Raw genomic sequence first — 27,334 nt, forward strand, 5'->3', positions numbered from 1 at the left:
CCATTTTTGGTATGAAGACCACTATGGTTCCAAGAAGCCACTAAGGAAATGAACTGCAAGATATTTTACCCAATTAAACTTCACACAAGCTTTCCCAAAGATTAGTATCTCTCGTTAACAATCTTTCTACTCTTAATGTTTAAAAGATTTAAAAAAATTATGAAAACACTTTCAGAAAATTACCGTATTTTTGGACCATTAAGACGCACCTAGGTTTTAAGAGGAAAATAGGGAAAAAAAATTGTGAAGCAAAAAATGTGGTAAAATATTTAGTAACATAAAATAACAGTATTTCACCAACGTAAATGTAAGCTACATTCAGACTGTAAGACGCATCTCCATTCCCCCTCCAGATTTGGGGGGAAGTGTGTCTTATACTCTGAAAAATATGGTAGATATTTAGCACTGCACCCAATTTCTAGAATAATGTATAATTCTTAATTAAGTCCATTAAAATGAGCTTCATGGGGTGTTTGCTTGAGATTTTCGCAGTCAGGAAGTTTGCAGCACGTCTAACATTTAAAATTAATTTTTTGAGACCTTATTACTAAACAGACTTGAAATTTGAAACACTAATTCTTCAGATGCTGTTTGTTTCCCCAACAAAACCATTTCTGCAATTTTGCTAGCTGCCTAAGTAAATATTACTGTTTGGCACAGAGTAATACAGGAATGAAAAAAAATTTAGCACACATTTCACTCATTTTTTCTATAAAAATATAACTCTTTATTAAATAACATGCACAAATATCAACTAGTCATTTATTAAACAGATATGATTTAGAACAAGATTTAAAGAAATACAAATCCTTAGGTACAATTTAGTATCTTGTTCATGATATTTGAATAGTTAAAAAAATCACTGATTAAACTAATCACCCTTTCTTTTTCAGAATCCTAAACTTTTTAGGCATATACTCCATTCCAAGTTTTTTCTAGCATTTTAGAGCTTCAGAATATCTTCAATATCAAAAGCCCTTGATTACTTACTTAAGGACAAATTCCCACTGAAAAGGCATTCACTTTTCTTTTAAGCTGTCCCGATCATCTCTGAGTCATTTTACAAAGGAAATCTGCAGAAGGAGAATCATGGCAGAGAGGCTCCAGCAACTTGAGGTACCACAGAAGAGGGTGAGAACTGTGGTTATTACTAAAAAAAGCTGGGATGACTAAAACATGCCAGATTCCTGCTTGCTTGCTTTTTCTCCTTTGCAGCTTGTGGTGTTTGACTAAACTGATTTCCCCTACCCTCCAGGTTGGACCATCAGCAAAAAATGCTGTATAAACATACCCTTCTCATATTTCCTGTGATTCCAATGCTCAAATATCTGTTTTTTTTTTATTTTTAGGCAAAAGTATAAACAAAATTTGCATTAAGTTTTTCATATTAAAAAGTATTGCTTTTATAAATTAACTTTTTATGTTTCCAGCCTTAATAAACTTAACTTCAACAAAACCAGTGCTTCAAAATCTACCCTGCCTTTCTTGGCCCCAATTATCCAATAAAAAAGGCCAAAATCTCCCATCTAAATTTCTAAACACTACTACATACAACCTTTATATTAAAATCCTTGCACTGTGTAATTTTTACACGTGCTTCTTTATTGCGCATGCCAAGTACAATATGAATTTAAATATAAATTGATGTGAAAATAAAAAAATCCCTAAGCTTAATATGTACCTTTGCACTCAAACATTTTAATTTTTACATTCTCTCCCATCAGCTGGAATTGCAAGTTTAATTTAAAATACTTTATGCCTCATATATTCTTTTTACTTTTCTCTATCAGAATAAAGAATATCCAGTATTATTTTATAATTCAAGAAAGTATTGTGGAAAGTTCTATAAATTTTATCTTGTATACTTATAATTAATTTTACATATAACCTTTATTTTCCTTTCAAAATGTTTTAATTAGATTAGCAGAAGGTTTCAGATCAGAAGTATTCCTGAATATTTAGTCAGTATCATGTTACAGGAGAAACTGAACTTTAAGTGTATTGCTAATTACTTTATTAAAAACAGCACGCCAAATCTTAATTATAAAATTCTGAAAATTATGTTTTGCATCTTGATTCAAGGAAAAAATACAGCATATTAATGAATTTTTCATGAACATTTTAGAGATCAATCAGAATATGCCTATTTCTTTTTTGACTACCAAATATCTTTTTTTTCATTAGGGCACTCAGTTTTTATTTTACAAGTGCAAAGGTTATTATTAAGCTTAAAACATTACACTTTAGCAATGTAAAAAAGTTTTACAATGATTTAACATGACCAATAAAATTTATTCAACATATTTTACATATATTCACAGATTCATACTTGAGTATTAAAATAGACATTTACAATTTCAGAATTTTCATTCAAAGGCATTTGGGGGGGGGGAGAGAATAGGCTCTATTGTGAGATGAAAAAAAAGAGCTGTTTCTTAGTATGACTAATTCTAAATAATATGTCCAACATTGTAAATCACAGGTATTATACCAAGAGACTAGTATGAAACACCTTACACTACTTTAGGTTATCACTTATGGAGAGAGTTAAATTATAGGAAGCATGCAATACAACTAAGTCACAATCTTTACAGTTATGGTGATGAAAACAAGCTAACTCAAACACATGCATGCCTTATTTAAAAGATTTGTTACCTGAATACACTACTGCTACACCCCATACAAACTACAACTTTGGTCCAATAAAACATTAGACAAAACAGTTTTACAATTATTTCTTTGTACATGTTTTAACTATCAATCCTTCTGTATACCTCATGACTATTAATTACAAGATTTACACCTGAACAATATGTATAAAATAAGTTATTAAAAAGGAAGACAATATTAAACTTTTGAAAAGAAAACTGTACAATTAATTTACAGATAAAATAAAATGAAGAAATTTTGTGCCAAGTTTTTCTTCCACATTAGAAACTATTTGGTAGGAATTGAACCTTTTAGTTTACTGATATATTTTAATAAAACTTGAAAAGAGATTTGCACACTAGTGGTTATCCTGTTACTTAAGAGTGCTAACAACTTCCAGCGCTGTTAGCGGATTCTCAACTTTTTAAATATCAACAACCACGGCCTGCCAACATGCTCCAATGCAGTCATTCCCTTTCACCAATAATAAATAGTAATTTGCAATTAGAAACTGTTTGGACCTAAGATCCAAAATAATTCTTTTTTTATAAAATGACAGTGTTTACTACATAACCAAACTTTAGTTGAACTTTACCAACAATTGTAAAGGCATAGTATCAATATTTTTGTCAAAAGGCAATATTCCACAGTATAACACTCTTGAGCCGTATCAGTTTAAGATGACACACCAGTAACGGCTGCTATATAGGAGTCAATTCAAAGTCATCATTAACATCAACAAGGGGAACATAAAATTCCTGGATTTCATAAATGCTGATAGATTTATAGGTGGCAGGATCAAGTTCCTGGAGTTTGAGCTGCCATTCTAATCTCTGAACGGCATTTAAAGCTGCAGCTTCATGTTGTTGCCTCATTAAAAGACAGGTCTATTTAAAAGAAAAGTTAATTAGTTATTCTATTAAATTTGCTTCATTTCAAAATTAATTTTATCCATAGTTTCTTTAGTAATTAAGATCAATACATTAGAGTTATAAGAAGTTTTTGAGTTACACATTCATTTGTTTTACCCAGTCTGTATCCGCACGCCAACTATTTCTGGGTCTGCAACTTCATCCTCATCTTACCTAACAGACTATAATTTAAACTGTTGGTTCCAATAATGAAATTTCGAACTAACCAAAGAATAAAGAAAATCTAAGGGAAAAGTGATTTTAAAGCACTGGAAATCTAAAACCAATGATTTTCTTTATAGATTATTTGAAAAATATATTCCTTCCCTTATTGATTTCCCAATTCTTCAATTTGTTAAACTATAACCAGACTTGTATATTGGACAATAAACATGAAGATCCCCATTAGAAACTTCTTTTTCTATACCAGTCCTGAAAAATATAACATAATTTTTATTTTCCTTTATATTCCAATTGTGTGGCATGGTGTGAAGATTCACAACCAGTATTTTCTTTCCTAACCATTCCTCTCTAATATGGCTGTAGTACCTGTTTAGGAAGGGGGAAGCATCCATTTAAACTGAACTTCTCAACATACATACCTTTAATTTGTCAAATTTATCATCCACATCTTGTAACCAAGACATGAACTGTCTTGCATTAAAGCGATCCCTCACAGAAGTTTTACTGTCATCAGACTGAAAAAAAACCCATTAAAAATAGTTGAATATAATAAAATACAATAACTTACTTTAAAATCTATATGCCATTATATCTTTTTATGGTATATCCCATTTTTAAGGAATTATGGAACTATATTTTGAAAAAGGATAAAATAAAATCTGAATATTAAAAAAATGATAAAGCATTTATTTCCATACAGAAGACAGGTTATTAGAATTCTTAAGATGCTGGGTTTAGTTATTAATTAAATAGAATCCTACTGTGAGTCAAAGATGTTTCTCAAAAAGATATGCTGTATCAAGTATTATGCCTATGACATTCTTTTAAAATATAACTCATTTCATATTTAATTTAATGTTAAAGTTTACCATTAACATTAACATAGGGAGAAAAAGTGTTAAATACACAGTCCTTTCAGGCAGGCATTTTTTTCAGGACCAATATTTTGGAGTGCTCATAACAAAATTTTATATCAACTTTTCTTTTTCAGAGTGATGCCATTTTTATTTATTTATTTTTTAAAGTATTTTATCAATTATGTTATTACAGTTTTCCCAGTTTTTTTCTCCGCTTTATCCCCCCTCTGCCCTGCACCCCCCTGCCCTCCAGCATTACCTCCCCCTTAGTTCATGTCCCTGGGTTGTACATATACGTTCTTTGGCTTCTGTTTCCTATACCATTCTTATATCAACTCTTAAGAATACTTATGCACCCCAATGTTTATAGCAGCACTTTTGCAACAGCCAAGTGCTGGAAGCAGCCTAAGTGCCTATCAGTAGATAAATGGATTAAAAAACTGTGGTCCATCTACACAACGGAATATTACGCAGCAGAAAGAAGGAACTCCTACCCTTTGTGACAGCAGGGATGGAACTGGAGACTATTATGCTGAGTGAAATAAGCTATTCAGTGAAAGACAAATACCATGATATCACTTATGAAAGGAATCTAATGAATAAAATAAACTAATGAGTAAAACAGAACCAGAGACATAGAAACAGGGAACAGACTGACAGCTGCCAGAGGAAAGGGGTTGGGGAATGGTGGAAAGAAGGGGAAGGGAGTAGTCAAAGAACATGTATGAATGACCCACGGACATGGACAACAGGGTGGAGATGGACTGTGGGAGCGGGGTTTGGGGTGGGACAAAGGATGGCAAAGGGGGAAAAATTGGGACAACTGTAATAGAATAAACAAGCATAAAAAAAGAATAATAGTTTTGGAATTAAAATAGGCTAGATTCAATTGTCAGCTTTGTATCTTACTGTGTAATCTTGAACTAACTATGTACTCTCAATTTTCAATTCTGTAAAATGGGATAAAAACACCCCTTTTAATCTTGTTTTGAGAATTTAAGAGTCTCTTAATGCTTGGGCATACAGGAAGCACTCAGTCTAATGAACATTTCCTACACTCATTACTACTAGTCTTACTACCAGTGCTACCTAAGAGACATGCAGACATCAGATAGCACCACACTCACATTTCAGCCATTATCACTTCTTCCTTGGTCCTCAAGTAACATTTTTGACTACTTAAATTTTATTGTTGAATATTTCTTAATATTACAAGTTTATTTTGAACATAAAGAAGTATGGTAAGAGAGTAAGGTAATAATAATCCAAGCCCTGACCCAGGAAAGATAGATTTACTTTTCCCCTCTTAGTTCCTTACAGGCTATTCTCACATGACACAAACCTGCTACTCAGTAGAGAGACCTTCTACTCTAAAGCCAGCTGTAAAATGATGGGAAACAGTTCCATAGTTTTCCTCAGGACAGTAAGAATTTATTCTGCCTGTTAATTATTAGGGTAATTTATTTTAATTAATTTAATTATTAGGACTGATCCTCTTTTCCAGTGATTTTAGAATTATTCTGAGGGTTTATTGGGAAAATTCACTTATTTTTGAAAGTTTCTTTATAATCCATCTGGGCTTATACATTTCTCAATTCTGCTGTATTTTGTTCACTACCAGTATGTTTTCAGCAGAAACATCTTAATGTTCTGGCCCAGTGGCTTTCCATCTCTACATACGGCTCTCGCGTAGATTTGTTTTTGTTTTTACATGTCTTTTATCATTTCAACAAATTTTGGGAGGAAAAAAAAAAATAAACAGCTGTGTTTACTCAACCATTCTGAACTAGAAATCTTTAAGAGACTTTCCTTATATTTTGATTTATATTGTTCTAAAACTGATTCATTACTCTGTAATCGCATGAAACTTAAAAAGACCTCAAGATATCACAAGGTCTAGTCCAGCCTTTAGGAAGGAAGTTAAACTGCTCATTTCATTTATTAAAAAACCATTCATTCTTCCCTTTCAAATCTTTAAAGTTGTAAATTATGAAGTCCTTTCCACTGTCTATTTTCTTAAAGTCAAATAGTTCTCTCTTAAGATCTACTTACTCATTTTAACAGCCATTTTTACCCCTGAATGCTCTAATATAAAGCTGTTGGTGGCTGAAGAAAGTTTGAAGTCTACTGATCCTCACCTGAGAATATGTTTATTGATTTTAGAGAGAAGGGAAGGGAGAGAGAGAAACATAGATGTGAGAGCGAAACATCAATCTGTTGCTTCCTGTACACGTACCCCGGTGGGGATAGAACTTGCAACCTTTTGGTGTAAGGAACACCATTCCAACCAACTGAGCCACCCACTGAGGGGTGATCACCCTTTTTTTTTCTTTTTTTTAAACAGATGACAAAAATAAAACCCAGAGATAACTCAGTAATTTTCTGTGTAATACATTGAGTTGGCCAAAAAGTCTGTTTAGTTTTTTCCATAAAATAAAAAGGCACATTTCTCATTTTCACCAGTAACTTTATTGATTTGGGTATTTTGAGTATGCTGGCCACCTCCCACTATTGGCTTCTAGTGGGTAGAGGTCAAGGGTGCTGTTAAACATCTCCCAATGAATAAGGCGGCCCCACAGCCAAGGATTATTTGGCCAAAACATTGATAGTACCAAGAAACCTTGCAAAATATTTTTGACATGTTTCATCAGTCATAGCATCTTCTCCATACACTGCACAAATCTTTCTCTGCATTTCAGTTGTGTTTTTACATTTCTTGAAATAATGAAGCATAATACGCCAAACATGTTGTGTATCCTTTTCCATCTTCAATATTTAAAATGGCTGCACAAAAATTGACCAATTTTGATGTTTAAAAAAAATGCATACTGATATGACAGCTGTCACAATGCAATCTAAAAGAATTGTTTTTGAATGAAGTTAAAAGATAACTAAGTACTACTGGGGCCAACGTATGGAAAAAACTAAATGAACTTTTTGGCCAATCCAATATTCTCTATACCTTGTGTTTCCAGTCTGTCAATTTAAAACAGCATTTCCTACTCTTTTTTGGATAATCCTTCAGTGTCCAAGTTTACACTTTTTATTTTAATCATTATATTCTCTTATGACCAATGAATTTCATTCTGGTTTATGAATCAAAAAAAATTTCTGACAACTGGCAATGCCCAATTCTGAATTCATGTAATTTACATGTGGCAGTGAGCTTTGTTCAAGATACAACTACAGCTTTTCAATTAGAGTAGGTCCTTGGCCAATATTTTGTGCTATGTTGTTTGTTTTATTAGAATGCTGAGGAGATACCATAGGAACTCAACTCTTGTTTGTATCAATGAGCCTATGGTAACACTAGTTTCATTGCATATTGTTTTGCTTAAAGTTGTAGAACCTATCAACTATGTTAAAGAAGGACTTACTGGGTCTTAATTTATTCCAATGACATCCAAGATCAAAACAAAACTATGGCCCTATTGTAGCACAGTCACAACCTAGATGTTCAATATGCCTGTATTATTTCCAGCCTACAGTACCTTTCCGAATGCCTAAAGGCCAGAACTGAATGTATAAATATCCACTTTATACAATTACAAGTTATGTACAGGGGCACTATCCTAAACACATATGTGTTTTGTAATTATCTGCTTTTATTATATAATGGTGTGTGTGTGTGTGTGTGTGTGTACATATACATATACACACACATACATACATATATATACACACACACACACACACACACACGGCATAGGCGTAAGTACATTTATAGTTGTGAGTATGCAAAACACAGAATTTATTCTTATATATTTTTCCATATGAACTGTAAACCTAATTTTGCCCACCCCTGTATGTATAAACCTTTATATTATAAACATTATTATTAGACCTTATATTAGAGGACTTTAGAAAATGGAGGATCAGGTAATTTGGGAGTACTCTGGTCTCAAAGAGTTGTTGTTCTCCTTTCAACTTTACTGATTGTTGAATTCAAGTTTCTCCAATGGAAATAGAATATAAAAAATCCCAAGTTGTATTAAGAATATTCTAACTATAGTGAGCACTGTACCTGAGCATCCAGAGGCACACTGTAGACTTCTGCGTCCAGTAGAACAGTGCATGCACTAAATGGCAGTGTCTGATTTGCCAATGTTCTTGCAGCTCTGTAATGAACTCGTAGAACTTCCTGTTCATTGGATACAATGAGTTTTTCCTGGAGGAACAAAGAATTTAAAAAACATCAATTCTTCAACTACTTGTTTTCAAATAAAATAAAAAAGCACTTAAAATGTGCTGAAGAACCTGAACCTCAGAGTAGTTTTTTTCTTCATATAAGCCTGAGAATTTTGAGAACTCCTAGTGTTCTAAAGTGTAAGTAAATTCTTTTCAACACTGTGAGTCTCTTTTAAAAAATTCTTTTAAAGTGTACAATAGTGACTTTTAGCATATTTACGAAGATGTTCAATCATCACCACTAATTCCAGACCATTTCCATCACTCCAAAAGGAAACCCCATAACAATTGGCAGAGCCACACCCCATTTCCTTTCTTTCCCTGGTAACTAAAACTCCATTCATTTCTGTGAATTTTACCTATTCTGAACATTTCATATAAATGGAATCATATATGTGGTCTTCAGTGACTGGCTTCTTTCACGTCACGTGTTTTCAAAGTTCATCTGTGTTGTAGCACCTATCAGTACATCATTCATTCTTGTGGCTGAATAATGTTCCACTGTATGAGTACACCACATATATTTATCCGTTCATCAGTTGTCGGTCTTTTGGATGGTTTCCAACTTTGGGCTATCATGAATAATGCTATGAGTATTAGCTATGAATATTCATGCTCAAGTTTTTGTTTGGATGTATGTTTTTTACCTCTCTTTTAAGTAAATAACTAGGAGAAGTGCTAAGTTATATGGTAATTCTGTTTAACTTGTTGAACCGCCAAACCGTTTTCAATAGCAGCATCATTTTATGTTCCCACCAGCAATGTATGAATGTTCTGTTTTTTTCACATACTTGCCAACACTAATTATCTGTTTTTTTAAATTATAGCCATTCTAATGGGTATGAAGTAGCATGCCATTGTAGTGCCAGCTTCTTTTTTACAGTGAATATTTTCATAAATAAGCACACTGTATCTGATGCTATTTGTAAACCTCTGGCATAGTACACTCCTTCCTTAATGTGTTAAGTGGGGTCCAAAACTTCTAATTATGTAATATGCAGAGTCACCCCCACCCTATCAAAAGGTTATAGAAATGATCCAGGCAATCTTCTGCCTTTAGCGGACTGGAAATTCTAGGGTCTACCTGCAGTTCCCACCCCGTACTGATCCTGGTTACAGACTTGTGCTACCTGTACTTGTGCTGGTGGTAAGTGTCCTTGTTTGGCTTAAACATCAATAAGGACAATTTTGGGACCTGTGGCTGGTTAGAACTTCAAGAACAGAGGTAGTGACTCTAGGAATCCCTGTTACATGACATTCATCATTTTGTTGGCTCTGTCCGGAAGGCTGGTCTTGGAGAATACTAAGGATGTGGTTGGTCTTCTCCCCACCACATTCCCTATTCTCCCCTTAACTGACAAGAACTTTATCCATCTTCCATTGGAGAATGTGGCCACATTATTTCCAAATATGTATTGTTGTAGAGTCTTATTGTATTTATAATTTAGTAAAAACACAAGGAAACACAGTCCTATTTAATCTCTTGTAAATTCTTATGTGATAAATGATACTCAAAAGAGAAGTCAGTCTGACACTAATGATTTTTAAATTTAAATTTTTTTTTAATTTAAGTATAAGTTTAAGGTTGGACTTTAAGTGATAAATATCCCAAAACTTGATCAGAGGCTAAGAAATGGATAGCTGGAAGTCCTCCTAAAAAGTTGAAGTAGAGAAGACATTAAGAGCAATAACCAAAAATCCCTTAATACCATATGAGAAATAAATTTATGTTTCAAGTCAAGCCCCCTTCCCTAAAATAACTGAGATATACTGTTTTAATACTAGCCTATATACAATATTATACTTGAGATCATCATTCTTAATGTATTTTTGAACATCTAGAGCACAGCCTCTCAAACAATACCTTCTGAGAATGGGTTATGTGTGTCCCCACTTAGTTTTTTGGGAGACAGAATGGGGCAGGGGGTAGCTGAGGTAATGGCCAGGGCCTCTGGCTGCAAGTTGTGTTCATTCACTTCTTACAGCATTCAAATGTTATCATTTTCTATGGGAAAAATAACCCTATAACAACAGTTCTTAACCTGAGGTTCCTCACACTACCAGAAGTTTATGGACAAAATAGGGGGAAGGTCATTTGTGAACTTGAAGTGGAAAAAACTATGTCTTTATTTTCATTAACCTCCAACTGGCTTTTTCAATTATGAATGTAGGCCATAACCACAGTAATATCATAAGTATCTATAACTTTAACCTGTATCTTTAATGAATAGAAATCACAAATATTTTCAATTCATATTATAGCTTTTGCAGATATTGCTCCTATATTCCCATACTGATGTGTTCTTTGAAATTCTAATAATTAATTAGGCCTGCTGCTTCATGACACATGATGGCAGTTTTCTGTGTAAATTGTGCAACATAGCTGGACAACCATCAAGCAATTCTGCAGCTAGTAGTTTATTCAGTCAACAAATGGTAAAGCTGTTTGTTTTCACATTAGTCACACATTTAAGTTGCTTTGTAGTATTCTGAAATTCTAAGTTGCTTATTGGTCAATATGTAGAACGATGTGTCATTTTTCCTATTTATTGAGGTTCTGAAAATTGCACAGTTCAACTGACAATTCATTTTTAATTTTTATTATTAACACTCCTACGGGATGTCCCCATTTCCTCGCTCTTTGATCGCCTCCACCCAACACCTATCCCCTTCCCCTTAGGGCATCACCATACTGTTGTCTATGGGTTATACATATATATTCTTTAACTAATCCCTTCACTTTCTTTCATCCAATACAATGGGCTTCCTTTTCATTTTGTTGATGGGTTCTTTTGCTGCACAGAAGCTTTTTAGTTTGATGTAGTCCCATTTGTTAATTTTTTCCCTTTATTTCCACTGCCCTAGAAGATGTATCAGCAAAAATATTTCTATGCAAGATGTCTGAGATTTTACTACCTTTATTCTAGGATTTTTATGGTGTTGCGACTTATATCTAAGTTTTTGGTTTGAGTTTAATCTTGTGTATGGTGTAAGTGGTGGTCTACTATCATTTTTTGCATGTATCTGTCCAATTTTCCCAACATCTTCTATTGAAGAGACTGTCTTTACTCCATTGTATGCTCTTACTTCCTTTGTCAAATATTGACTATTAAGGTGTGGGTTGATTTCTGGGCTCTTTGTTCCATTCCTTTGATCTATATGCCTGTTCTTATGCCATTACCAGGCTGGTTGTATTACAATGGCCTTGTAGTATAGTTTGACATTTAAGTTTTGTGATTCCTCCAACTATATTCTTTCTCAAGATTTTTGAGGCTACTTGGAGTCGTGTTTTGGTTCCAAATACATTTTTGGAATATTTGTTCTAGATCTGTGAAATATACTATTGGTATTTTTTTTGATATATTTATTGATTATGCTATTACAGTTGTCCCATTTCTGCCCCTTCACTCAACTACATCCTGCCCACCCCCTCCCTCCCACATTCCCCCCACCTACAGTTCATGTCCATGGGTCATACTTATAAATTTCTTTGGCTTCTACATTTCCGACACTATTCTTACCCTCCCCCTGTCTATTTTCCACCTATCATTTATGCTATTTATTCTCTGTACCTTTCCCCCCTCTCTCCCCCTCCCAATCCCCTGTTGATAACCCTCCATGTGATCTCCATTTCTGTGGTTCTGTTCCTGTTCTAGTTGTTTGCTTAGTTTGCTTTTGTTTTTGTTTTTACAGGTTCGGTTGTTACAGTTGTGAGTTTGTTGTCATTTTACTGTGCATATATTTTATCTTCTTTTTCTTAGATAAATCCCTTTAACATTTCATAGAATAAGGGCTTGGTGATGATGAACTCCTTGAACTTGATCTTATCTGAGAAGCACTTTTTCTGCCTTTCCATTCTAAATGATAGCTTTGCTGGATATAGTAATCTTGGATGTAGGTCCTTGGCTTTCATGACTTCAAATACTTCTTTCCAGCCCCTTCTTGCCTGTAAGGTCTCTTTGGAGAAATCAGCTGACAGTCTTATGGGAACTCCTCCTTTTCACAGTAGGTAACTGTGTCCTTTTCTCTTGCTGCTTCTAAGATTCTCTCCTTCTCTTTCATCTTGGCTAATGGAATTATGATGTGCCTTGGTGTGTTCCTCCTTGGGTCCAGCTTCTTTGGGACTCTCTGAGCTTCCTGGACTTCTTGGAAGTGTATTTCCTTTGCCAGACTGGGGAAGTTCTCCTTCATTATTTGTTCAAATAAGTTTTCAATTTTTTGTTCTTCCTCTTCTCCTTCTGGCACCCCTATAATTTGGATGTTGGAACGTTTCAAGATGTCCCGGAGGTTCCTAAGCCTCTCCTCATTTTTCCGAATTCTGGTTTCTTCATTCTTTTTCGGTTGGATGTTTCTTTCTTCCTTCTGGTCCATACTGTTGATTTGAGTCCCAGTTTCCTTCGCATCACTATTGGTTCCCTGTACATTTTCCTTTGTTTCTCTTGGCATAGCCTTCATTTTTTCATCTACTTTTCGAACAAATCCAACCAATTCTGTGAGCATCTTGATAACCAGTGTTTTGAACTGTGCATCCGATAGGTTGGCTATCTCTTCCTTGCTTAGTTGTATTTTTTCTGGAGCTTTGAGGTGTTCTGTCATTTGGGCCTTTTTGTTTTTGTCTTGGTGCGTCTGTTACTTAAAGGGGCGGAGCCTTAGGTGTTCCCAGAGTGGGGCGGGGTAACGCTGGTGGCTGTGCTGTGATGCTGTACGTGGGGGAGGGGCCGAGAGGGAGCAATCGTGCCCGCTCCACTCTGCCGGATCTCAGTCACTCCCTCTGCTACCCACAATCAAATTGGGCCCCTCTGGTGCTGGTTCCCGAGTGGGTGGGCTTGTGCATGCCTTAGGCCCCTGTGGGTCTCTCCAACGACCTCTCCTGTGAGGCTGGGAGTCTCTCCTGCTGCCGCCCCAACCCCCACAGGCTCTTTCAATCAGAGGTTTGAGGCTTTATTTCCCCCGTGCTGGAGCCCTGGGTTATGCGGTCTGCTTTGCTCCCCGCCTTTAGTCCCGGTCCATCGGTGCGCAAGTGTGGGGCCACGGGGTGCTACCAGCTGCTCTGCCTGCCCTGTTCTCTGCCACTCTGAGTCCGGCCCTCTCGGTTTATCTGTGCGCGAATGTGGGGCTGCAGGGTCTGCTAGTGGTCAGACTGCCTGACCCTTTAGTCGCCAGTCTGGGTCCCGCCATGGCCACGCGAGTCCTTTCCGCCCCGGTGCCCATCTCTGCCCCTCCTACCGGTCTGGATGTATGGTTCTTTATATCTACTTGGTGTCGGACTTCCCTGCCGTTTGATTTTCTGTCAGTTCTGGTTGTGCGAGGAGGTGCAGTGTGTCTACCTACGCCGCCATCTTGGTTCTCTCTGCCATTGGTATTTTAAAAGAAATTGCACTGAATCTATAGATTACTTTGGGTAGTATGGACATTTTAATGTTAATTGTTCCAATCCATGAACACAGTATACGCTTCCACTTACTGGTATCTTCCTCAATTTCTTTTTCAATGTCCTATAATTTTTCAAGTATAGGTTAAATTTATTCCTAGGTATCTTTTTTGCTGTTGTTGCAATAGTAAATGGGACTGTTGTCTTAGTTTCTCTTTCTGGTATTTCATTACTGCTGTATAGAAATGCCACCAATTTCTGAATATTAATTTTGTATGCTGCTACTTTGCTAAATTCATCTATTAGCTATAGTAGTTTTTTGGTGGAATCTGTAGGGTTTTCTATATACATTATCATGTCATCTGTGAATAATGACAGTGTCACTTTTTCCTTTCCAATTTGGATGTCTTTTATTTCTTCTTCTTGTCTGACTGCTGTGGCTAGGATTCCTAGTACTATGCTGAATAGGAGTGGTAAAAGCAGACATCCCTGTTTTGTTCCTGATCTTAAGGGAAACACTTACAGTTTTTGTCCAATGAATAATATAGTTAGGAGTAGGCTTATCACATATGGTCTTTATTGTGTTGAGGTATGTTTCCTCTATTTCCACTTTGCTTAAGAGTTTTTATTATAAATGGGTGCTGGATTTTTTCAAATAATTTTTCTGCGTCTATCAATATGATCGTGTGTTTTTTATCCCTCATTTTGTTTATGTGGTGTATCATGTTTATTGATTTGTGGACATTGTACCAACCTTGCATTCCTGGAATAAATCCCACTTGATCATGGTGTATGATTTTTTAAAGACATTGCTTAGTCTGGTTTCCTAATATTTCGTTGAGGATTTTAGCATTTACGTTCATTAGGGATATTGGCCTATAACTTTCTTTCTTTGTAGTGTCTTTATCTGGTTTTGGAATTAGGATAATATTGGCCTCGTGAAATGAGGTTGGTAGTTTTCCCTTCTCTTGAATTTTTTGGAGTAGTTTGAGAGATGTTAGTTCTTTTTGAACATGTGGTTAAATTCACCTATGAAACCATCCAGTCCAGAACTTTTATTTGTTTAGAGGTTTTTTTATTATAACTATGATTTCATTAGTTGTAATCTGTTTTTTCAGATTCTCTCATTCTTCCTGATTCAGTTTGGAAGACTGTTATGTTTCTAGGAATTTATCCATTTCTTCCAGATTTTTCCATCTGTTGGCATATTCATTTGTTGAAAATATTCATAGTATTTTCTTACTATCCTTTGTATTTCTTTGGTGTCAGCTGTTACTTCTCCTTTTTCATTTCAAATTGCATTTATTAGGGTCCTCCCTCTTTTTTTTCTTGATGAGTCTGGTTAAATGTTTGTCAATCTTGTCCAGCTCTTGGTTTTACTGATCTTTTGTATTGGTTTTTTCGGACTCTGTTTTGTTTATTTCTGCTCTGATCTTTATTGATTCCTTCCTTCTAGTCATTTTGGGCTTTGTTTGTTGTTTTTTCAAATGACAATTTTAACTGTCTGTAAGATGGCTTCTATACATGCTTGATGATTAAAAACAGCTATTGATATGTCATGTGACCTAACTTGTTGCTAACAAATTGCCCAATGACATGGGTCATGCACAGTGTTGTAAGTTCTGTATCAGTGCTTCCTTTTTTTATTTGTTGTTCTCATTGTAAAGCTATAAATCATTTTATTCATTTAAAAACATTATTCTGAGAAAAGGTTTTATATTTACCAGATTGTTATAGGAGTCCATGGCACAGAAAAGATTAAGAACCTGTGCCTTTGGGAATCAATCATGTATGAATCAAAGAAGTGGTAGACAAGATTTTGTTTGTATATAAGTATGTCATATCACTATTTGATAAATCTCTGACCCTCCCAAAAGATTAAGAAGGTGTTGTATTTTTGCCAATCTAAATGAAATAACTTTTATGATTTTTATAAATGAGGAAGTTTTATTTTTCTTGTCATTTCATGGCAAGACTAACCACTGGAAACTGGAATACTGAAGTAAGGACCAGTAAATACAGCTTTTGTAAGTATTTTGTACTAAAGTAGCTGCTGGCACCAAGCAACAATTCTAAAATGTGGAAATCCTAATGTCTAACTAGGAATTCAATGTTAAGAGTTCTCCAAATTCAACAAATGGTAAGAAATTATTAGAGATTTTTATACATCGAAATAACATTTTCGATGTATAAATACTGAACATAAATTGTAACATGGGAGCAGGTATGCTGAAACAGGCTTAAAAGTTCTCCATGTTATCACATAAGCACAAGGTAACAAACCATTTTATACCAAACTGGTTCTAAATTAGAAAAATTCACAAATAAAAAACTATAACCTTTGTAATCTATTGTTATTTTTAGCGCAAATGTAAATGTAAACATTTCTTACCCTTTCAATGCTGTGTTGCAAACGTAGTTTCATCCTTACAACTTCCTGTTGCCGAAACAGCTCTTTGAGTGGATCTGACAGTGAAGGTGGTGGTGTAATCTAATTTAAAATATATATAGTTAAAAGTATTAGGCTTTATTTACAACAATGGGCTACATTATAAATGTAAACCCTTTAGTGCATAACTTAAAAGGAAGACATAAATTCTGATGTGCTCTGAATTAAATAATATAGTAAGATAATACAATTGTTAACTTTTCAGTAAATTTCAACTGTTTGAAACAGTGAATATTCTCCTAGTCCCTGAAGTATCTACACCTCCCTCCCCCATCCTAGCTTATAATTATTGTCAGTATTATTAGGACAAAATAAGATAGCTCAGTCTACGTTTGGCACAGTAGAGTGACTTAGGTGACTCTCCTGAAGGTGGGACAAATATAGTGTGTTTCATGATGTTGAGTAACGGGAATTGTACAACACCACATATGAAAAACTCCTGCCAAAGAATCAAACCAGCATCTAATTGAGACTATATTTATAGTCAGTAAACAGTTTACAGGAATTATGGGAAACTGAAAACTATGTTAAATAACACCATAAGGATTCAATTAGTCAAATCAATATGGAAAGTAAAAGACAAATAAGTTGATGGGGCTGATCATTTTTCAATGAGCTTGCCTTGAATTACAATGACATATATATATATATATATATAGATATATATATATATATGTGTGTGTGTGTGTGTGTGTGTGTTTTGATTTCTGTGTCCTATAAACTTCTTTAGATTTAATAATAAAAGTAGAATTTGGTGCTATTGTAGTTACTATCTTTTTTATTGCCTTTTTTTTTTTTTTTTTAAATGAGAGCCTCCTGGGTGCCCAGACCAAGGATTGAACCTGCAACCTATGCATGTGCCCTGACCCAGAATAAAACTGACTGATACTCCACCCAACTAAGCCACACCAGCCAGGGCTATTATTGTAGTTTTGCAAAGTTATACAGGCTTCCTTTAAGTAGCTGTGTGTTTCTCTACTTTAGTAATTCTCATTAAAAACGAACACAAAATTCCCCACTACATCCAAACATAATACTTAGCTCTGTTTTTACCTATTTCTGAAATGGTACTTGATACAACTAAATTCTTAATTTAATTGAAATTATATATATTCACCCAAAGTTGCTGCAAGGGAATTAGACCTGTGTTACATCATCTTTGCAGGAACAAGAAAAGGTGATAGTAAACACAGGCACACAAAACATATATACAGTATGTCATGCTGTATATACAAATATACATATGTATGTATCAACGAGCACATAGTGCTAAAAGACAACCTAGTATGGTTTACTAGAAATTGTCTTTAGTGAAATAATTTGTACAAAGTTCTAATTTTAATATGTTTAAAATTTTATTTATTTTTTAGAGAGGGGGAAGGGACAAAGAAAAGGAGAGAAACATTGATGCAAGAGAGAAACATTGACTGATTGCCTCTCACACAGGCCCCAACGGGGGACTGAACTCGTAATTCAGCAGATGTGCCCTAACTGGGAATCAGACTGGCAACCCTTTGCTTTGCAGGGTGATGCCCAACCAACTGTGCCACATTGGTAAGGGCTTAAATGTGTTTTTATAGTGTTAACCTGTTTCTAGCCTATGATACCACATATTTCAGTTAAAATCTCTTACCCTTTAAGGGGTAATAAGGAAAACAAGAAAATTAGCATATATTCTTTGAATCATTAACAAATTATTTTGCTGAAAGAATGACAAATTTACTTAACAACTTTATTCTTTTAAATCTACTACCATTGCTTATTACTAGTAGGGTAATATAAAAGTGTCTTTTAAGATTTAAAAGACAGTAGTATCAGGTATATTCTGTGGATGCGAGACTGAAAAACCATCCTTCTTTAAACATTTTGATCTTCTCTGAACTGGGCTTTAAAGAAGGAACATGTGCAAAGGCATGAAGTGAAATGGCATATAATATAGCCTTGGGCCATCATGTACATACGGTAGGGTAGTAATACAGCCAAGCCTAGAAAAGTATGGGAGGACCTTGTATGCAATGATGGGGACTTTGGTATGTAGAAAATTGGGAGTCTCTAAAGATGTTTAGCTGGGTAGTCACAAAGTCAGATCTGAGTTTTTTATAAGGAACTCAGATAATAAGGTGGCCAGCTTGACAGAAAAGACTAGACTAGAATTCACGACAGCTTTTCAGAACATCTGTTTTGCTTATTTCTGACACCCCATTGGCACAATTCTTAACACATAGTTATGAATTATTTACATATGCAATATTTTGAATACTTGATTATGCAATATTCAAATATGTGAGTAAACATTAAGGAGTTAGTGAAGTCCTTGCTGTGGCAGTGGCAGGAAACAGAAGAGGAATGAAAGTGAGGTGAATCAACATAACTTAGTGACTGATATGATGGCAGGGCACAGGGGAGGAGGTGAAGGTTGAATTTTGGGTTCCCAAAATTAGTAGATAATGATACTAACTAAAGCAGAGAGGGCAGAAAAAGCACATTTGAGATAAGATAAATTAGTTTGGTATTAGACATAATGATTTTAAAGCTATTGTGGGACATTCAGGAGATGTCCAGATGGAGCTAGAAACACAGTTATGGAAATCAGTATTGTATTCATAGCTGAAGATAAACTTGAGATTCATTCTACAAGAGTCAGTGCCTTAACCGTTCATTAGATCATACCTGAGAGGTAGAGAAAGACACACAAACAGTTAATTACATATATTATAGGTGAGGTATTAGGAAGACACAAGCAAGTCTGCTTTGACAAGATTTCAGAGGTGACATCACAGCTGGCACAAAGGCATGAAAAGAGGATAAAAAAGGGAGCCTGGTGAGAGCAACAGTTTGGTTACGGAGAATACCACTGCCAAAGTACCAAAAGTAGTAAACGAGATTTCCACAGAAGAGTTCAGTGTGGCGGATATACTGGGTGAGTTTGGAAGGAGTAGTGAGACAATAAAGCCAGAAGGGTAGATTGGTGTCAGAATATGAATGGTTATGTTATGCTTAAATATGGATTTTAAGCTGTAGGCAACAGGAAGTCAGCAAATCACAGCTAAGGTCTTTAAATAAGTAAACGGCTTTCTATTGATTTTAAAGGGTTATAAATTTAACAATAAAAGGGAATGCTCCAGCAGAAAGAGACTAGGAGAAAAAAGAAGTGAACAAGGTTCTATACTGTTCTAAATGAGGGATAATGATGAGGGCCCTGAACCAAGGTGGCAGTTTAGGGCCCTCAGATTCTGTACAGATTCTGGAGAAAGTTCTAAGATAGAATCGTTAGAATTTGGTTACTAATAGATTTCTACTTTGCTATCATCACTAATGGGTAAAGATCTGTTTTTGAGGGAGTGAGAGAGAAATCATTCCTTATAGCCTGTGTGAAATCTGTGGAATGCCATGATGTTAAATCCTCCCCGACCCTGATTCAGGAATGAGCCACTGATCCCCCACTCCTTGGAGTGTTTGCTGACAGGTCTAATTGGAGCTTCTAAGAATTACCTCTTCGGGAAGCGAGTTGGCATGACCAAGGTCATGTTTCCTGCCTGGGTGCAGGCTATTTATCAGAAATGCCACCCCACTCCAGAGCTCCTGTGGCTCCACCTGAGGTCACAGTTGCAACTGCATTTCAGTTCAACCTCTTGATCTGCCCAGTTATGTTTCCCTCACACACAGGTATTGTCCCTGATAGCACTTACAAATAAATCTCTCGCACACAATTCCAGAGTTAGCTTCCTAGGGAACCATACCTATGTATGATGGCTATCTGAAAGTCAGGTAAGGGATGCCCAGGATGCACCTGTATTTGATTCTGGAGGTCAACAGAGATGGTATATAGCTAGGTAAGAAATTTTTGGGACTAATTGGCACAAGAAAAACTGCCAAAACCATAGTAATAGGTAAGATCACATTGACAAAAAGTTGACTGAAAAATTAATTCCTAGAGAACTCTGATGTTTAAAGGGTAGGTAAAAGAATCATTAAAAGAGAGATAGGATTAGCCAGTGAGGCCAGTGAATTAGAAAAGAGCACCATCAAGAAAGACCACGGCAGGAGTGGGGAAAGGAAATTTTATGAACAGCAAGATGGTCACAATATCAAATGTAACTAAGATCAAGTACAAAGAAAAAGAAAGAGGCCAGTGAGTCTGGCATTTACAAGCTCACTGTTGACCACTGCCAATGCGTAACAGTCAAAGGATGAATAAGAAGTGATTAGAGGAAACGGGGCACAGACTCCAAGAGTGCAGCAGTGAAGGAAAGAGAGAGGGCAAGCTTGATGAACTGACATAGTCGAGGGGTAACTTTTTCTGTCCAGGATGAAGGAGACCCAAATATATACAAAGTGGGGGGATAAAGGCCAATGGAGAGGAAAAGTTGAAAAATATACTAACGAGATGTGTTTTAATAGAGGAAGGTTCCAGAGAAGACTGGACAGAATGGGATCAAAAACACACACAAAGGAATTACTCTTTAAAGAAACAAAAACATACCTCCTTTAGGACAAAAGGAAAAGTTAAGGAAAAACAAAATACTATAGACCAGTGTTGTTCAATAAGATAGCCACTAACCACATATGGCTCCTGAGCACTTACTGAAATGTAGCTAGTTTAAATTGAGATGTACTGTAAGCACACCAGATTTCAAATACTTAGTACAAAGAAAAAGAACATAGAATGTCTCAATAATTTTTCTATATTGATTATACTTTGAAATAGTATTATGGATGTATTTGGCTGAATAAAATATTAATTTACCTGTTTCTTTTTACTTTTTAAAATGTGGCTACTAGAAAATTTAAAACTCCATGTGACTTACAGTATATATCTATTGGGTAGCATTGCAGATGCATTATCAAGTGACGTTACTTACTGTGGGAATGCAAATCTTGCTTAAGGGGTTTCCATCCAGGAGATAAGATCCATTAAATGTCACGTATTCGTCATAATACTGAGGTGCTTGAGGAATAACACTACATAACAATTTGCGCTTTTCTTCAATTTTTTTTCTTATGTGCAAGAATTCAAAATATGGATTTGCTCTCTCTGAACTGTATGGCTGAATCTCATCTAGTTTCAGAGAATCTACAATGGCTGCCAGAGACTGCTGAGTTTTTTCTTTTGCTTGTAGTAAGGAGGGACTAACTTGCACAGGCTGAGGCACACGAGACACTTTCCTTTTCCGTGGATGGTGAATTTGAGGATCATCTTCTTCAGTTAATCTTATTCTTCCTCTAGGAGATGAAGATTCACTGTCTTTTTCTGGTAATAGTGTACAGCTAGCAAGAATCTGTTTGCTTTGATTTGCTATTGTATTTGCTTTGTTTCTAGTCGTTCTCTGAGGGATTTGGTTTTCAGTTTTATCATCTTCAGTATTTTCTTCTAATTCTACTTTAACTAAGTGAGCATACTTATGCATTTCTGGTTGAGCTGGTTGTTGTGAATGGTTTTCTAAACTTGATAAAGTGCTTTGTTGTGATTCTTCATCTTCGAGGGAAAGCAAACACTTTTCACTTTCAGGACAAAATTTTGGATTATCTTGTTCATTTAGGTTTCTTCTTGGTATTCCTGCATTCATTTCGCATAAATCAGAATCACATTTATCATTCAAATGAGCTAAAACCAAACTTTCCAGTTTGCCTGCTTTTTCATGTGAAATAACTTGAATATCAGAAGTGCTATTTTCAACTTCATGGCTATTGGAAGACTTGTACATTAGTTTGCTAAATGAATAATGTATATTTAGCTGGGAAGAGGAATCACTCCTGTTAAAGTCCTTTTCTAATGGTAATACAGGCAAAGCACTAGCCTTCTCACAATTTGGTGACGCTTCTTGAACAGTGCTTTCAGAGTACACTGTAACAAAAGTGTCTGTCTTTTGACCATCTATTAAGGCGAAAGTATTCTCCATATCCTTTGAGGATTCATTATCAGTATCTAAAACAGGACTGATAATTTGAACTGCATTTTTCTGTTGTAAAATACCTGGTTCTTGATTGGCAACATATGACAAAGACGTATGTTTAGAAATAGATTCAGCATCTGAAAGTGATTGGCTGTAGAAAGAGCCAGGTTGCTGTGAAGGCAGAAAGGATGCTGCATCCTGAGCACAAGAGTTTACTGGCAGTTCAGTCTGGTTCAGGGATAAAAAATCAGTATTCTGCTCTTTCAATATTTTGTTTTCAGAATTACAAAACACCTGAACAGAAGAATCTTGATCGGGTGTACTAGAATTTGGGCCAATAAAGTCACTGGTGTTTACTGATTCCAGTCTATCAACAGGTATCTCCCATGATTTATTTTGGATCACACCAACTTGATTAGATGGCTCTAAATGAACAGGACTGTCCATTAAAGTGCCCATTGGAGCAGTACTCTTGATAACATTTGTATCAGCTAAAATATATTTGCTGTTTACAGATCTAGTTGGAGAGGCTGCAAAACTGGAATGTATGTTAGACACATTTGAAAGTTCTCGTTCAGGCACATTTGAAGATACTTCAGGTTTGGGAGAAGGACAAGTATCTCTTGGCACAACTAAGCCACCTTGATTGCTTTCTTCTGGTGTTGTCTGAAATGGTTTTGTATGTTCACAAATGACAGATGGCATGCTACATCTTCGAACTTCTACAGTTGGTCTCCCCTCATTTATAAGTAGTTTAACATCTTCTACAGAAGATGATCGGAGATGGGATGTTGTAAGTCTGCTTGTATATGGTGGTTTAATCCGCTCTGGAAGGTCAGCCAGGCTATCCAAGTCCTTTTCATGAAGTGCAGGAGATTTGGCAATTGGCAAAAAAGGTGACTGGGAAAAGGACATTTGGGAATCTGAACCCTCTAACATAAAGTCAGAATCATATTCTACTGGAGGTCTTGGGGTAGTCACTGTAGTATGACAGGAATCCTCTGAGCTAGCAACAGAAATCATAGATACAGATCTGGAGCTGAGACCTGGCTTTTCACTTTCTGATCTAGGAGATCTGTTTAAGCTATTATCTGAGACAAAAGATGACTTCCCTAAATTCATTACATTTTTTGTGTCAACAGATTGTGATCTGCTAGTTACAGCATCTTTAGATTGTTTCTCCTTGGAATAAGCATCAGTCAACTCTGAACTCTTTGACCTAGTAAGTTCTTTATTTTTGGACTCAGCTGGTGTATGCTTTGTTTTTTCTTTATCTTTTACTTTAAGTTCTAAACAATTACGGTTTCTCAATCGTTCCTTTTCTTTTTGCTTTATTTTTTCTTTATGTTTTTTGTGCCACTGCTCTATTTCTAAGTCTTTAAGGCTTAGCATTCGTTCAAAACTTGTCTGCATTAAATCATCATTCACTAACCTCTTTTCTTTAGGTCGAGTATCTTTTGATGCTGGTAATGACTTAGGTTTGGGCTTATCTGCTTCAGATTTTAGTTTGAATAAACTATTTAGTTGAATCTTATCCTTATGTTTATCTCGTTCTTTGTATCTGTCTATATCTTTATCTTTCTTATCTTTTTCTTTTCCATCAGGAGTTTTCAAAGGTTCATCTTTTGCTTTTTCTTTAAGGGATAAAGCCTTTTCATATTGTGCTTTACTACCATCTGCTACACTTGACTTTTTCTCTTCCTGGAAGTGTTTAGAGTTAGTTACATTCACACTTTCTTTATCTCTAGATTTCTCCTTTTTATCTACTTCTCTGTCTTTGTTTTTGCTTTTTTCTGATTTAATGTAATCACTATTATCTGACTGTTTGTTTTTTTTTTCCATCAAGTGCTTTTCTTTGCTTTCTGCTAGATGCCTCTCTTTTTCAGGTTTTTCTTTGTCATGTTTTCTATCCATCTTTTCTCTACTTTTATCTCTATCATCGATTTTTCTAATAGTAATATTTTTAATCTTCTCACTTTCTTTATGACATTTCTCTGTATGATGTGAATATAGCTTGTCTTTTTCTTTTATTCTGTCAACACATTCACTAAGATCTAATTTGTTGTCTTTCTCTGACTTATGCTCATATTTTATCTTTTTCTCTTTTTCAGAATTTTTTCTTTCAGTTTTTTCAACGTCCTTTTCTTTACTTTGAAATCGTTTGTCAGATTTTTCCTTACTCTCTTTTATGTGCTTTTCTTGTTTCTCAATTTCTATTTCCTTTTCCATTGAATGTAACCCTATAGATTCCTCACTGGCACTCATACCTAAAGAACTGAATTCTGCTTCTTTGTCTATAGGTACATTCTCTCTTTCTTCTTTTAAATCTTTTACTTTTTCTTCCCTAAAGGATTTCTCACTTTCCTTTTTAATCTTTTCTCGTTCTTCTTTAAAGTTCCTGTCTTTTGAGACATGCTTTTCCTTGGTTGATTTATCATCTTTTAGGTTTCTTTCCAACTTTGACTTCTTTCCTAATGTTAGGGAGTCATGTTCTATATTCAAAAAAATATCTTCAGTTTCATCACTTTTAAAAAAATTCTCTTTCCAAAATTCTCTATCAAATTCTACACTCCGCTGCAGCTCTTTAGTACTATCCCTATTTTTGTACTTTTCCTTTTCACCTTCAATTTCCTTTTTATGCTTTTCTTTTTCCCGTTCTTTATGTCTCAATTTATGCTTTTTTAGTGTTTTACCTTCTTTATCCATTTTTTTCAGTGTACAATCTGAATTTTCAAATGTTGAACTATGATCTTCATCCTTTATTTTAGCATTTGATTTTTCACCAAATTCTAAGTGGAAATCTTTCTGATGCTTGTTTTTTTCCTTATGCTTACAAGATTTTACACTTGAGCTTTCTGGCAAGAATTCTGACTCTGTATTATCATATCGAACAAGATCAGGCTGTAATGACATTTCAGAGCTTCCTGGTGATAAACATGTTTTGGTGTGTTCTTGTTTTACTGGTGTTGACTGCTTTTCACTTAGTCCACAAGAATGTTTGGGAGATTTACCACTGGAAATATGAAATAAATGTAATGAAGTATCATCTTTAGGGCTAAAAGATTTCCTAAAATTTCCTTCCTCTCTGGTCTTTTCTGAACAATCTGCTGTTGTATTAACTGTCAAGTTTGTTACTCTGGTATTTTCTTTCCCCTCTTTTTCTTGCTTCAGCTCTTGGTTCTCTTTATTTTTGTTCTGGTTCTTTAATTTTCTTTTAACTTTGCCTTTCTGTTTGTGTTCATTTGAAACTCCGTACTCCTTTTTGGTTTGTGTATCGGAATTTGACATTTCAGGGACAGAACATGGAGCAGGAGCCTTTTTGTTCTGAAGAATTTCTTCATCTGAACTTTCAGAACTTGAATATAGAACCCTAGATGGCTTTTGTTTTTTACTTTTAAATGATTTGGGATAAAAAGCTTTATCCTGTTTTGCAAATAAACTATTCTTTTCTACTTCAGATTCACTCTCTTTTCGTAGCTCTTTCCTAAGAATATGCCTATCATCAATCATTTTATTTATTTCTTCTTCATCATCATCTTTGAATTCATACTCATCAAGGGCAGATGGAAGAGGTGCTTTGGAAATTACTTGTTTACTTTCGCAGATAAGAGAGTCTTTCTCTGTCTCAGAATCAATATTTTCATCAACACTGGAAGGATTTACAGACTGAGCTTCCTCAGAATCTAGAATAAGAAAAGAAAATCTGTTGTTGGTTGAAAAACAACTGTCAGAAAAATAAAACTGAGAAAAACACAGCATATAAATATTTCAAACAATTCAAAAAAAATTTCAGATGTACAGGTGAATAAATACAATAGAAATACATCTCTGCTACAGTGTCATGGAAAAGCTTTATGGAGAATCTGCTTCAGGATGGGATTCCCTGACACCTCTAAAAGCACAAGATACGTTGAATTTATAACACGTATATCAGAAATATATAATATAAATATGCATACTATGAAGCAGAAGTCCATAAACCAGGGGACTATGTTTCAGGGGAAACACTGGCTACTCATATTATGTAAAATTTTACATACAGGTACTTTTTACTCTGGAGAGGATATTTAAGATTCTTTGATGCAGAAAGATTAAAAAACACTAATTTAAGAGATTTAATTACATAAATATTACAGATTGTTTTACAGTTCAGATTTCTTATTAAAGAAACTGTAAGTTATCAAGTGATTCCAATAGAAGATAGTAATTTAAATACAGGTGAATGATTTTGACTACACAAGGAATGATTATCTAGTTAGAAAAATATCCCCTCTGAGATCTGTCATTCTGTGCCATATATCCATGTCTCTGGTTTTATTCTGTCATTGTAATTTGTTCATTAGAGTCCACATATGAGAGATCATTGTCTTTCTCTGACTGGTTTATTTTGCTTAACATCATAATCTCCAGGTCCATTCATGCTGTTGCAAAGGGTGAGTCCCTTCTTTTTTATAGCCATGTAGTATTCCATATATGGAGAGGGGGAGGGGGAGCTGGAACAGAGTAGCTAAAGAACATACACGCACAGCCCATGGACACAGACAACAATGTGGTAAACGCCAAGGGGGGGGCAGGGTGGAAAGGGGACATCTGTAATAGTGTCAACAATAAAAGAAATATATTTTATAATTAAATAATCAAGATTATAACAGATGAACAGATATGCAAATTTGATCAAAATTACTCCATTCCTTAGTTTTCTTATCTGTACTAATGCAGACTTGATCATAATAATATTTTAGTACAATAAAGGAAATAATAGGCTGAACTCCTACATGTTTTTAAATATATGAAAATTTAAGTACATGGAAAATTAACTGTGTCCAAACTGC

The 27,334-nt window shown here is 35.1% G+C and overlaps 1 protein-coding gene across 11 annotated transcripts in view; it reads right to left on the bottom strand.

The window, feature by feature from the left end:
• Positions 1-690: 690 nt before the first annotated feature.
• Positions 691-27,334, bottom strand: part of ANKRD12 (ankyrin repeat domain 12) — a 139,972-nt gene continuing 113,328 nt past the window's right edge. For 7 of the 11 annotated variants that reach the window (XM_024580247.4, XM_024580242.3, XM_045187701.2 and 4 more), the window contains 5 exons: positions 21,471-26,185; positions 16,552-16,650; positions 8,625-8,768; positions 4,163-4,258; positions 694-3,536 (listed from right to left, as the gene is read on the bottom strand). In XM_024580247.4, the coding sequence (XP_024436015.2) occupies positions 3,351-3,536; positions 4,163-4,258; positions 8,625-8,768; positions 16,552-16,650; positions 21,471-26,185 (5,240 nt within the window). In that variant the 3' untranslated portion in view covers positions 694-3,350. Of the gene's footprint in view, positions 3,537-4,162; positions 4,259-8,624; positions 8,769-16,551; positions 16,651-21,470; positions 26,186-27,334 lie in introns of all 11 variants that reach the window. The other 4 variants (XM_045187702.2, XM_045187704.3, XM_024580248.3 and 1 more) reach the window with 3 other exon arrangements.

Source organism: Desmodus rotundus, chromosome 10 (genome assembly GCF_022682495.2).
Source record: "Desmodus rotundus isolate HL8 chromosome 10, HLdesRot8A.1, whole genome shotgun sequence".
Lineage (NCBI taxonomy): Eukaryota > Metazoa > Chordata > Mammalia > Chiroptera > Phyllostomidae > Desmodus > Desmodus rotundus.